Source organism: Taeniopygia guttata, chromosome 1, assembly GCF_048771995.1.
Source record: "Taeniopygia guttata chromosome 1, bTaeGut7.mat, whole genome shotgun sequence".
Taxonomy (NCBI): domain Eukaryota; kingdom Metazoa; phylum Chordata; class Aves; order Passeriformes; family Estrildidae; genus Taeniopygia; species Taeniopygia guttata.
Genome location: NC_133024.1, coordinates 27,777,116 through 27,789,533, shown reverse-complemented (window position 1 = coordinate 27,789,533; position 12,418 = coordinate 27,777,116). Strand labels below are relative to the sequence as shown.

The 12,418-nt window shown below is 44.6% G+C and overlaps 1 protein-coding gene across 1 annotated transcript; it reads left to right on the top strand.

Moving 5' to 3' along the window:
• Positions 1-159: 159 nt before the first annotated feature.
• MIX23 (mitochondrial matrix import factor 23) lies at positions 160-8,069 on the top strand. Its single transcript, NM_001245808.2, is given in 5 exon segments — positions 160-222; positions 1,295-1,420; positions 1,902-2,048; positions 4,212-4,271; positions 7,774-8,069. Coding segments are annotated over 5 exon segments (435 nt in total). The 5' UTR covers positions 160-171; the 3' UTR covers positions 7,825-8,069.
• Positions 8,070-12,418: the final 4,349 nt, after the last annotated feature.

Here is a 12,418-nt window from a genome sequence, read left to right as displayed (position 1 = left end):
CGCAGCGGCCGGAGGAGGAGAAGGGGCCGCGAGGCCGCTGCCGGTGGCGATGCCCGGCCGGGGGCCGCTGCGCCGGGGGCCGCGCTCCGGCGGGTCCCGCCCCGCTCCGCCCCGCGCGTCATCCCGGCTCCCCGCCGGATTGGGCGCCGCGGCTCCCTCGGCCGATCCAGGATGGCGGCGCCCGGCGGAGCCGCGAGCTGCGAGGACTTCGCCGAGTTCCAGGTAACCCGCGCGGGGCGGGCGGGGACGAGCCGGGCCGGGCCGGGCTGTGCCGGGCCGGGCGCTGCCGCCGCCCCTCCCGCGCGCCGCGCGCTCCCGGCCCTTCCCGCGAGCGGCCCCGCGGGAGCACGCCCCGCGCGAGGTGACCCCGGTGCCGGCGGGATGCGGCGGGAGGGGAGCGGGTCCGGCCTTCCTCTCCCTTCCCTCTTCCCTCCCCTTCTCTCTTCTCTCTTCCCTCTCCCCTCTCCTCCGGCGGGAGCGCGGCCGGCTCCCTCCCCTTCCCGCCTTTCCCGGGACGCAGCGCTCGCGGCGCGGGAGCCACGCGGGCGGCGGGAGCTCCGTGGGCGCCTCCGCGGCGTGTGCGGGAGCGGGGGTGCCACCCGTGCCTTCGGCGGGGCGAGCAGGGCCCAGGCCGGCGGGGCCGTGGGAACCGGCTGTGTCTCCAGCGCGGGATCCCAGAATGTCCTGAGGAGCTAGGGACCCTCAGGAACCACCGAGTCCAGCTCCCGGCCCTGCACAGGACGCCCCAAGGGTCACATCGTGTGCCTGAGAGTGTCCGAACACATCTTGAGCTCCGTCGGGCTCGCTGCTGTGGCCACTGCCCTGAGGAGCCTGTCCCAGTGCTCTGCCGCTCTGTGTGAAAAACTTTTTCCCACTATCCAACATAAACCTCTCCCAGCTCAGCTTCACGGCCCCCAGAATGCTAGGGGGGGTTTTATTCGAAGTTTGCCGTTTTGGTGCAGGTTTCTGTTTTGGTGCAGGTTTGGTCCCAGTTTCCCGTGTGGAAGTGGGGTCAGGGACTTGGGCACAGGCTCTTCAGCCTGTCCATGCTGCCTGCAGGGCCAGGGGACTTCAGGGGGCATGAGTTACTCACCCCTGCTCTGGCCCTTGCTGCCAAGGAAACTCCGTGGTTTGCAGCACATACTCCTGCATGTGGGATTGCTCCTTCGGTGTGCTGCTAGCTCTTTGTAAGGAACACTATTTAGTTTCTTTTAAAATGCTTAACTATGCAAATTTTTTTGTAGTAGGCTTTTCTGAGAGATATAACCGAGTCTCTTTCTCTCTTTTAATACAGGAACTGCTCAGGGTGATGAGGACAATCGATGATAGAATTGTTCATGAATTAAACACTACGATTCCAACAGCTTCCTTTGTGGGGAAAGTTGATCCTGGCCAGACGTGCAGAGAGCTGTACGAGTCTGTGAGTGTGCACACCTTCCACTTTCAGCTCCCTTTCTGCTGCTTTGTCGTGTGCAGTGGCCAGTAAAGCATCCTCAGTGTCTGAGGAAAACACTGCCTTGGGAGATCCTGCTTTGTGTATTACTAACAGCCCTGCTCATCATCTCCACACACTGCTTCAGTTTAAAACCATGCAGGGCAGTTCTTTGTTCTGCAATACTGATCCTTTGAGGATCTTTTTAAAAGGGTGCTTGCTTTTTCTGCTGCTCTGCAAGACTCCTCATGTTTACCTTTGACTTTTGATCAACTTGGTAAGAGCAAGAATGACAGGATAATCTAAGGTGAGAGTAGCTGTGTTGTTTCCCACATGTGGATTGTGAATTCAAAGGGATTTCTGTAGGCACAGCAATACCATGACTTTAGAAAGTGTCTATTTAAACTTATAACTAGGAGGTTTTTATTCTCTGATGAGTCACTGTGAGTTTCTTTTTCTCCCCACTTAGTTGATGGATGCTCACACCAACAGAGAAAGAATCATCAAAAACTGCATCTCTCAGACTTCCGCCGTAGTGAAAACTCTCAAAGAAGAGAGGGAAAAGGCCCATGAAGATGCAGCATTATTAAAGCAACTCAGGAAAGAGCAGACAAAGGTGAGTGATGGGGCCTTTGAGAGATCACTTACAGAGGAAGAAGTGGGTATCTTTCCCAAACGGAAAGACCAGTGTGATGGAGAGAACCTGCAGTGGATTCTGAGTCAAGCAGTCTTTTCCAAAGTTCTCATTGGCTCTTGTTGGGTCTTGTGAGAATTATTTTTCCCAAGGCCTCAAGGCAGAGAGCTGGTTTTATCCTGCAACTGGAGCATTTCCTGAGATTCTTTTACATGTATACTGTAGAAAAACACACATTATTTCCTGTGGTGGATTCTAACATTCACTGACTGAGAAGACCAAGGCACAGCTTAACTTTTCCTGTTCACTACAAGATGCTCCCAGGCAACCTTGAATTCCACTTACACAACCTTTTTGCTGGTTGGTATTTCTTGGATTAATATTTGGAGTGCCTTGTGATGGTGTGAGAGAGACTTCTGGGAACCCCACTGAAGTTCTCTCCTCATTTCCAGGGCTGCTTTTTTAAGGAAAAGGATACTGAGAGAACCATGTGGCAGATGAGTAGTTTTATTCTTAAAGCCTCACTTATTGAACTGCCAACAAGCATGGATATTAGTTTATAAAACTGGGGTGGTTGCTTAGTATTTTCTACAAATTTTGTTAGCACAGCCAGTTCCTTAAACCATTTAGTTACCAAGCCCAAAATCTCTTACTGGGAACATTGAGAGGATCACAATGAAAGTGTTTAATGATTGGAGGTTGCTTCAAATATTAAAAGCAATTCATGATTTACACACATCTCAGAAATTTTTTATTAGATCACCTCAGATTTGTAATTGAACCCTATGAGGTGTGATCCCCTGATTTTTTTTTCTTTGGCTCTCCAAAACACAGAATTGTGTTTTTTCTACAAGTCAGAAAAGCTATTTTGACAGAACACATCCTAGTTTTAAGATTGGGAATTTCAAATATCTGTTAACTTGTTTGCAATACAGATCTCTTTTCCCTGTTATGTGTGTTTCTCTCATCCTGCTAGTTGTACAACTTCATGCATAATTATTACTTCTGGGTCACTGAATGAGAAAACTCGGAGGAGTAGTTTCTTTGAACTATTAAAGATCCTCCGAGTGTTTATTTTATAGAAACTTATCCTGGTCATCAGTCACTCTGGATGCTGGATTGTTATTTAAAACAGATTGAAGTCCTGTTGAGTTGGGGAAAGTGCATCCAACAGCTGTAGCAACTCTGTGTCCTTGGATATCTTACTTGGAAGGTTTTTAGTGGGATTGCTGTCTTTGCTTGCACCTGTTCACCAGGCTTCTAATTGGAACCGTGTATTGAAAATGGATAAACTCTGACTCTTTGTCTGTTGTGTTAAAGACTCCGACAAGAACACGTCCTAAATTTGGGCAAAATGGCAGATGGTTCTTAAATCTCCTCAAGACCAAATTACCCAAACACAACTGTCACACCTGCCCCTCAGGGTTTCTAATAGGTGTGAAACAGAGATTCTTACCCTTCTCACAGGTCAAGTGAGTGCTCAAAAACTGTGTATTGGTGGTACTTCTTGCCAGAGCTTTTGCATGTGTGTAGAGCTGATTTGTCCTGCAGTGATGACATAAAATACTAACTGGTTCAGACAGCACAAACAACACATGATCAGACTGCAAACCTTTTTGGTCAGTGCACTGACTAGATGGCAAATGAAGCAGAGAGGGTCTGTTCATACCTTAGTTTTAAATCCAGAATCCTAGCTGGAGTTGTAGCTTTGCTGCCAGCTTCATATATGACTCTAATGTGGCAACTCAAGGCTGCAGGGCAAACCCCAGCCCTGGCATTCCCTGTGCTCAGTGCTTGCTTTAGGTGCAGTTATTTGTGCCTGTGAAGCCATCAATGTTAATCAGTTAATTGCTAGTATATCTTGATGGGCATTATTTAGGAATAGAGCATGAGTAATTAGGATCTACTGCCAGGCTTGCTTTGTGAGTCTGCCTTCACTGTGCCCTTGCAGAGCTGTGTGTGCCTTGAGCACTGGCTGACTGGAAGGGACAGGCTCCCAGGGTGATTATACATTGTGTCCTTTGGTTTGCACAATCAGAGGAGGTGTGCACCTGGTGCTGGGGTTAGGAGCTGGAAAGTTGCATTGGTACTAAATACTGAAGGCTGCAGTTTGACAATAACCCTTTTATCTGTTATTTTCTGCAGTTGAAATTGATGCAGTCGGAGCTCAATGTTGAAGAAGTGGTAAACGACAGAAGCTGGAAGGTACTCAGTCATTTAATAGTGATGATGTCCTGTCCCAACAGACAGTCCTGCACTGGAGGTGTGGGACTGGTGCCTTGTGAAGCAGATTAACTGGAAATAGATGAGGGCACTGCTGGGGGAAATGCTTCAAGTCAGTCATTTTCCCAGTTGTGTATGCAGAGATCAAAGCTCTTCAGTTGCACTGCCAAGGGAAGAAAAGCCTCTGATTTAGCATGGAGGAAGGACTGTGAATTATTCCCTGTGTCCCTTTCTCCCCCTTGCCAGTGGCTGAGCACTTGTAGGCTTTTCTGTGGTGACTTCTCTGAAGAGCTTTTCAGGGCCTCATACAATGTCTGAGAGAAGAGTCTTTCAGATTTGCCTGTATCTGGTGCTGATCACAACTCTGAGCAGAGCCCAGGGGAGGGTGAGGCTGTAGAAGTTGAACCTTTTCCTGATGGAGTTTCTTTGGGCCTGAACAGACACTCTGTGGTGCAAAGGGCAGCCTTGCCGTGTCTCTCCTGTGTCAGCAGAGGGTGCAGATCACCCTCTGGATGATGGCCCCGAAGTCTAGCTGGTGATTTTAGCACTGAGCTTAAGTTCTGAGGTGGCTGTGTTGTGTCACTGCAGCATTTCACATCTGGCATCCTTTGCTGGTTTGATGTAGCTTCTCAGAGCTTTCAGTGCTGCAGAGAGAACCTCTTTCCCTCTCTAAATGCAAAAAGTATTTTTGCAAATAGCCAGTCCTAGCTGCACCTTCCTTTTTAATCCCTACTTCATGATTTTAGTCCTCTAGATTGCACCAGTGTAAAACCAATACAGCTTTATGTCTTGGGTGTTCATCAGTAACCTGATGAAATGAGCATTTCCAGAGTTTTCTGCATATGCTTTGTCATCAGTACACCTCTGTACTGTCCCAAAAAAAGCTAAGCATGCACTTCAGTTTAATTTTAAACCCACTCAGATCTGACTAAGCAATGCCACAGCATTAACAACAACATGCTGCAGGTCACCAGGGGCAAATATTTTACGGTGACTCTGCTATAGGGGAACAGCCCCCACCCTAATCTTCATTCTGAAGCACCAAATTTAGTAATGATCCCAGAGGCTTCTTGTAGCTGCATTAAGCTTTTACTGGTGGCAAAACTGTTTAATTTTTCCTAAAGATGGAGAGTTTATAAACAGTGAGGTATGCATGGTGCAGGGGTACTTCAGCCTGCTGCTATATTCCCCAGCCAGTGTTCAGAGTGGGGCTTGAAAGGATAAATACTTCTGGGTTTTATCTCCAGCTCTGCTGTACTGTGCTCTGAATATACACATTAATTTCTCCTTTAGCTGCCTGTTAAAATGTCAGTTAGAACCAGTCATGGTTGCAGAGTGAATGCAATTTGTTACATTAAAGTAACAGGAAAGATTATTGGTGTGCAGGCTGGTGTTTCACTGTTGTAGACTTCTGGTTGGGAAGTACACTTGTGTATTTCCATTAATCCTAAATAACTGAAAACTAATTGGAAAAATCTGATTAGGAAACAGATTTTTAAATGCTGGCTGACTGTAGCAATAGTGGCATACAGAAGATGCTACTTTAGAGAAATGCACGTGGAATTTGGATGATACCAAACAAGGAATTGAGTTTCAAACAAGACACTTGCATTAGTCTCTGTCCAGCACCTCCAGATTGGAGTTCATTGTTGGAGTGGTTTATACAAATATGTAAAAGCCAGCAAAATCAAACTTTTGCATAGTAACATGCATTTTAATGTTTCTCAGCCATTGCTTTTCCTGAAAAATGTCTGATAAATGAGAATAAGCACTTCACAGGTAGACCGGTGGAGTTAAATGGCCTTAGTAACACACTAAGATCTGTGAGCCAGTGATCCTAAAAGTAGGAGGCAGTGTTAGTCAGAGTGCAGTGTTGATCTTCCTGCCACAGGTTGTGGAGTTACTGTTGAAGATACTTTGAAAGTTAGTGTGATAGCAAGCAAGCTGGTGTGTTGTTTGATGCTAGAGACCCTTGCAGTGCTTTAGAGAGCATTTCCAACACCCTTTTAGACATTATTCCATTAAAATATCATTAACAGACAATGGACAAAAAATGGTGTGATTTGTTTATGAGTAAAATGTTTCTTAATTGGACTTCATGTTTTTTGCTCTTAATTTCTACAGTTTCATCCTATCACTCATCTCAAACCTTTACCTCATCTGAACTTTTCCAGAGGGGTCCATTCCATGTGGTAACATAATGGCTGCACATTATTGTGTGTGAAAAAACTGTATCACAGCTTTTGCTTTCTGCAGTATGAATCAGTTTGTAATACATGTCTATTTCTTTAAATAAATTAAATTTGAAAGGTAGTTGAAAATTGCTCCAAAATTGTTGAGAAGCAATGCTGTAACTAATGTGTGCTCCAGGCTTCACTTTTGCTGAAGTTGCCATAGGTTCTGAACTGTGAATAAGATCTGCTGTAGAAGATTCTAGGAAGATAGAGCTTGAAACTGTATATTTATATAAAGTGTTGGATAACTTCCCCAAAATTACAAGATCACTCACTTTGCACATAAAGCCATTGGGAGAGTTCATGAGACTTCATATCCTAATGATCACAGGCACTTGGCTCTGCCACATCTCTGGACAGCTTGGCAAAACATGCTCTTGTGGGAATGCTGGTGGGACAACCAACAAATGACCTGTCAGAGCCTCAGCTTGGTGTCAGGTGGTGCTTGTGTCGCTTTCAGGACTTGTGCTGGACAAGTTTGGATAAAAACTGATAAATAACTAAATGGCTTATGAAGAGCACTTGCAGCCTTTGTGGGAGGCTGTGTGTTTTGCTTTGGATTCAGACTGCCTTACTTTAAATAGTCATGTTTTTTGGCCCTCCTTAGGGCAGGATGGCAGCAGTTGAAGCTAAATATACACGATCCTCAGCATCCAGTTCTGGAGGCTAAATTTTACCCAGAGAAGGTGCCAGAGGTGAGTGAGGCAGGGGTGCTGTGCCCTTTGCAGGGAGTGCTGGCAGCATTGGCACAGGCAGGCAGGTCACTGGAAGTGTGCATGTGGCTTTCAGGAGCCCTTGCCCCTCGTCTTGGCTGTCATGCCAATGTAAAATGTGCCTGCTCAGGAAAGACAGGAATACAGCACCCAAGTTTGAATGCCAGAGTGAACCTAATAGAACACAACCATTCAGGAGCCTTCCCATGATTATTTCCCTCTCTTTTAAAAACAAAAAGGCATCAGCATTTTTGATGGTAACAGCCTGCCAGGATTAAGAGTCTGCATTTTCTGAGGGAGAACACTTTAGTGCTGTGGAGTCTCCCAACATCAGGCTGCAGACTTTGGATTTACTAAAGCCAGGAGTGGAGGTGAATGGAGATGGATGTCTTGGTAAGTGCCATTTATTGATACCTCAGAGCTGGGCAGCTTAAGATGGGTGCTACATGAAGAAGTAGTTGCTGAACTGTCTGTGAAGTTCTGCTCATTTCCTGGATGGGGTTGATTCACTTTTGCTCTTCTGTTTTGGTGTCTCAGGTATTTAACGAGCGGTGCCGAATTCACTACAAGCCTCCGAAGAGTCAATGATGATGTGGGGTATTTTCCATCAAGGTGGTCCATAACTGTGAGAGCCAAACTGGAAAGAGACCTTGGGTGAGCTGAATTGGGACCCTCCAGAACCAGTAGAACCCAGTCTTGTTTTGTTTTGGACCTACTTAGATGAATTCTCAACTTGAAATAATTCTCCTGTAATTAAGAGAAAACAACTCATCTTTTGTACAAACTATGTGAACAAATGAGTTTTATAGTATTAAAACAATTTTCAATCAGAATGCAAAACTGGCATCTTTCTTGAACTTCTGCAGCTTCAGTGATCCCAGAGGGGAAGAAAGAGTAAAACCTATCCTGAGCAGGGAGGAGAAGGCTCTCCCTGAGCTGGTGCCTGCTAAAATATCAGTGAACATGGTCTTTCTGTGGAAATAATCTGCTGAAGTATGAAAGGAAGTAAAAATTGCAGACTGATCAACAAGTGTAGTAGATTCAGCATTTCTGAAAGTAAGAAGAGACCAGCCTTGGTTCTGAACTGCTCAACATGAGCAGCAGTGGCTCAGAGCTGTGTATAGGTACAGGTTTGCCATTGCTCCTGCAACGCTGACAGGCAGCATCTGTTGCTTGCTGCCCTTTGGTCTGTGTTTCCAAGTTCTGGAGTTTTCCTGTATATAGGGGATGTGGTGTCGATTAAAACCACTTAAGGTTGGAGCTGAAGATGTCTCTCATTTGGGAATGAGACTGTCCAGGGACCCTTTTTTGTCCCTCTCTCTGAATATTTAAGAGCAGTTCTAAAGGTGAATTGTGAACTGTTGAGGAAACAGCTGTGCATACCTGATCCTGCTGATCCTGGCCATGGTGTTGTGTTTAGAAAGCTTGAATGCAGCACCCCTGCAGTAACACAGCATTTAAAGGCAGATAAGTAGGAGGAAAGCTGAATTGCTGCAATTACACCTGTATATTTTACTTTTATTTTGTTTTTATCTCAGATAGGCTTACAGTCAAGTGACAAGGTCTGTGTGGTTGCCAGCTGATATGATCTTAAGAATCACTGAACTTAAACAGAGCACTGAAAATACAGGCCCTGTCTTGCAAACACTTTGGAATTCAGCAATAGCAATGAAATTACTCACACATCCTTAAAGCTTTGTGTATATAGAGAGTGGGAAGTAAATGAAGGAATGTACCTGTGTTATTGAGAGCTGGCAAAGATCTGTGCAGCAACATCTGTTTTATAGATGCTCTTTTTTTCTCAAAGTACTGCAACTGCTTTATGCAGAACATTGAGTTGGAGCACTCATTCTTGAAGATTTCTCCTTGTTTTTCTGCAACTCTGAAAGCAGAAAATGTGTTTGTTCTTCAGCTATTGAATTCTTATAATTGTTTATCATCAAAGTGTAAATCAAATACTGCTCATCACTCAGGGCTGAATTGGCACTAATGAAATTTCAACAGGAGATGATGGTCAGTTAATGAGATGTTGAGAACAGTAAGTTTTGATTTCAAAGTTGGTACTTTATTATTTATTAGACACTCTAGGATAGGTGTCTAAAATATTTGTTCTCTCCAGGGCTTGGATCAACTGCAAGGACAAATTATCCTTTTAAGCCAGTGTACAATAGAAACTTCTACGAGTGTGTATAGACTTGGGTCAATAGTCTTGAAATAATAATTTTTTATTTCTGCATAAACTAGAGACTGTAATGAGGATTAATCATTGTCTTCCTTTATCCATCCAGATGTTCGCTCAGCTGTTGTGGAAGGCTTCTTCACTTAAGCAGATGCTGTGCTAAATTACCTGTGAAATGGATGTGATACACAGATTTTTTTTTTCTTTTTTGCATTAGTTATGAGGAAAACTATGTTAAAAAACCCCAAAACCCACAACACCAAGAAATCAGCACAACATAGAATTCTTTTCAGTTTGAATATAAGGCCAAGCTAGTAGTCCTATACAAACCTGAGTATGGGAAACTGCTACCATGAGAAGACTCCTGAATCCACAGCATCCCTTCTTGGGGTGATTGCATACAGAGGGTTGCAGTAAGACATTGAATTGCTTTATATAGTTTGCTCTGAGCACAGAGGGTGTCTCTTACAATAGTCCACAGCAAATCTGGTGGCTCAGAGGCTGCTTAACGTTGCTGTTGAACTTGATGGAACACAAAGGTGAGTAAATGGAACTGCACGCCACACTTTGGGTGCGGGCAGGAGGACGCAGCTCTGCTGGTTCCTGAGAGCCTCAGAGCTGCGTGTGGAGCGGGATGTTCTGGAATGTGTGCAAACAGCATCGGTGTGAGCTGTGTGCCACACTGAACACAGGCAGGTAAATTCTGTGTCTAGGGACCCCTGAGGATTCCAGGATGGTGTTTAGTCAGGGATTGAACCTTGCTTCAACATTACCATTGAGGTAGTTACAAAATTACTGTTTGCTGTCATATGGGGGTCAAATAGTGGACACTACAAACAGCAGAATTTCTTCCTTTCTCTGGTTTTAAGTTCTATTTCTGCAAGTAAAGACATTTGAGCACAGCTGATGGCTGTGTCCAGAGTCCTGTGGGTGCCTTGCCTCTCCCACTGGGGCTTTCCCAATGCTTGCAAGTGGTGAATAGAGGTGGGCAGATCCCACATGCTTGGAAAGTCCTCTCAAGCTTGTGCATCTTTCTTTCTGTGAAATAGAAAGATGTGTTGTTCTTTTTCTAGCATTCAGTGCTGTTGTCTTCTGCAGCCTGTAGGCATGAAAGACTGATGAAACAGGTAATTTCTTTATAGAATATTTTTAACAGTAGATTTCAGTTGTCTTGAAGCAGACTGAGAGGAAGAGGCTCAGCATAGGCTGGGCCATGATAACTTTGTGCTGCTGAAGGTCAGGTTTCTGTTGATCCTTTTTCATGTACAATGAAATCTTTCAAAATTGGGATGGGTAGCAGGAGGGGAAGCCTTTTTTGCAGACTAGCACGTTGAAAATCAAGGCTGTTGTTCCTGTGATGATGAGAACAGATCTTCACCTGGTACATGGAGGGCTGCTTTCCTCTAGAAGCTCTTAAAGACATTCAGACCATGTCATGTCCAGCCACAATTACATGTCACTGTGAAACCAGAAGACTTACCTTACTGACTTGGCTTTCACAATCATTTCTACAGAGCTGACTTCATTCCTGGTTTAAAAATTACTTGTCAGTACATGACCCTGGGGTTTGGATTTGGTGGAGGTTATTTTGTTTGCTTTTTTTTGTACTGGTGTTTTTATCAGCAATAGCTTGGCACTCTTAAAATTGCTTAAACAGGACCAGAGAGTAGTGGTCTGCCAATGGTAAAGATCTGTGTTGGAATAGTACATGGTGCAAGATGTTACTCAGCTTCAAAGCTGTACAGAATGCCAGTGGTGGTTTCCCAGCAGAGATTCTCCAGGATAGCAGCAGCACAGTGTCATGAGAGGAAGCTGCCAGTTGTGCTGATGAAGAGTAGACTGACCTGGTACGTGATACCAGCCACATCTCAAACATCACAGGGGGCACACTCACCTTGTTGTGCAAGAGATGACATGGAGGCAGCTGTTCTTTTCAAGGCAGTGCTCCAAATCGTGGTTCATTACATCCAAAACTTGATGTAGAGAAGGGCGGGTGGAGGTGGAGATTGCCCCAGATAATGTTTATCAATTGCCTCTGGTCATCTTTGATCACAGGTCTGTGAAATGTCAGCACTTCAAAGTGGTTTAATGAAATACTTGAAATACTGCATCCCAGTCTTAGAAATACCACTTTTTGGTATTTTGGGACAGCCATTAGCACTGCCATGGAAAGGAAACAGTCTGTTTGACTCTGTAAACTTCAGCATCAACTTGCTGATACTTAGGCTTGATTTTTTTTTTCCCCTTCTGCACAACTGTGCATTCCAGGAAAAAAAAAAAAAAAAAAAAAAAAAAAGAAAAAAAAAGTTGTTATGCTTTAAAGTAAAAAAGCAGCAAACCCAGAAATATGGAGTGAATGATTTCCATGCAACATTAATATCTTCAGTTTCACACCTAGATTCTTTCCAAAATTATAAATGAACCCTCCTAGACTTTGTGCTCAGTGTATTCATTGCTAGACAGAATCAAGAGTTCTCCAGGAGAGTACTACTGCCCTAGGGATCTTAACATCCCTTCCCAAGGAAATTAGCAGGTTCTGTGTCCTGGTGAGTGGACAGGTTTATAAAATACCCTGTTTAGTACTGGTGCTGTGCAGTTGTTGGACACATTCTCTGATTTCTGGCCTTAGTAAGGTGAACTGGGTCTTCCAGTTCCTTAACTTATCTGTCCTGCTGTATGAATAAGGGGTGTGGAACATGATCAGCATTTGAGTGAATCAGCAAGCTCTTATACAAAAGAAGATTTGAGTTGTCATCAGCTCCATGAATAGGACTTTGAGGGACTCCTCATCTGGAGAGAAGTTGTTGAAAGTGGCAGAATTCCAGTTTTATCAGCTGCCACTCCCTTTATTGCTGAGTATAGGAAGGATTTTTCTCTCCGTTCACAAAAATATTCTCAGGAAAATGAACTTTCCTCAAATGCTTTTTGTCTGCTTCCATAGCACTGTTGCTCAAGTCTAGAAAATTCTGCAATATCTTTTTCAGTAACATGCTGTAATACTCA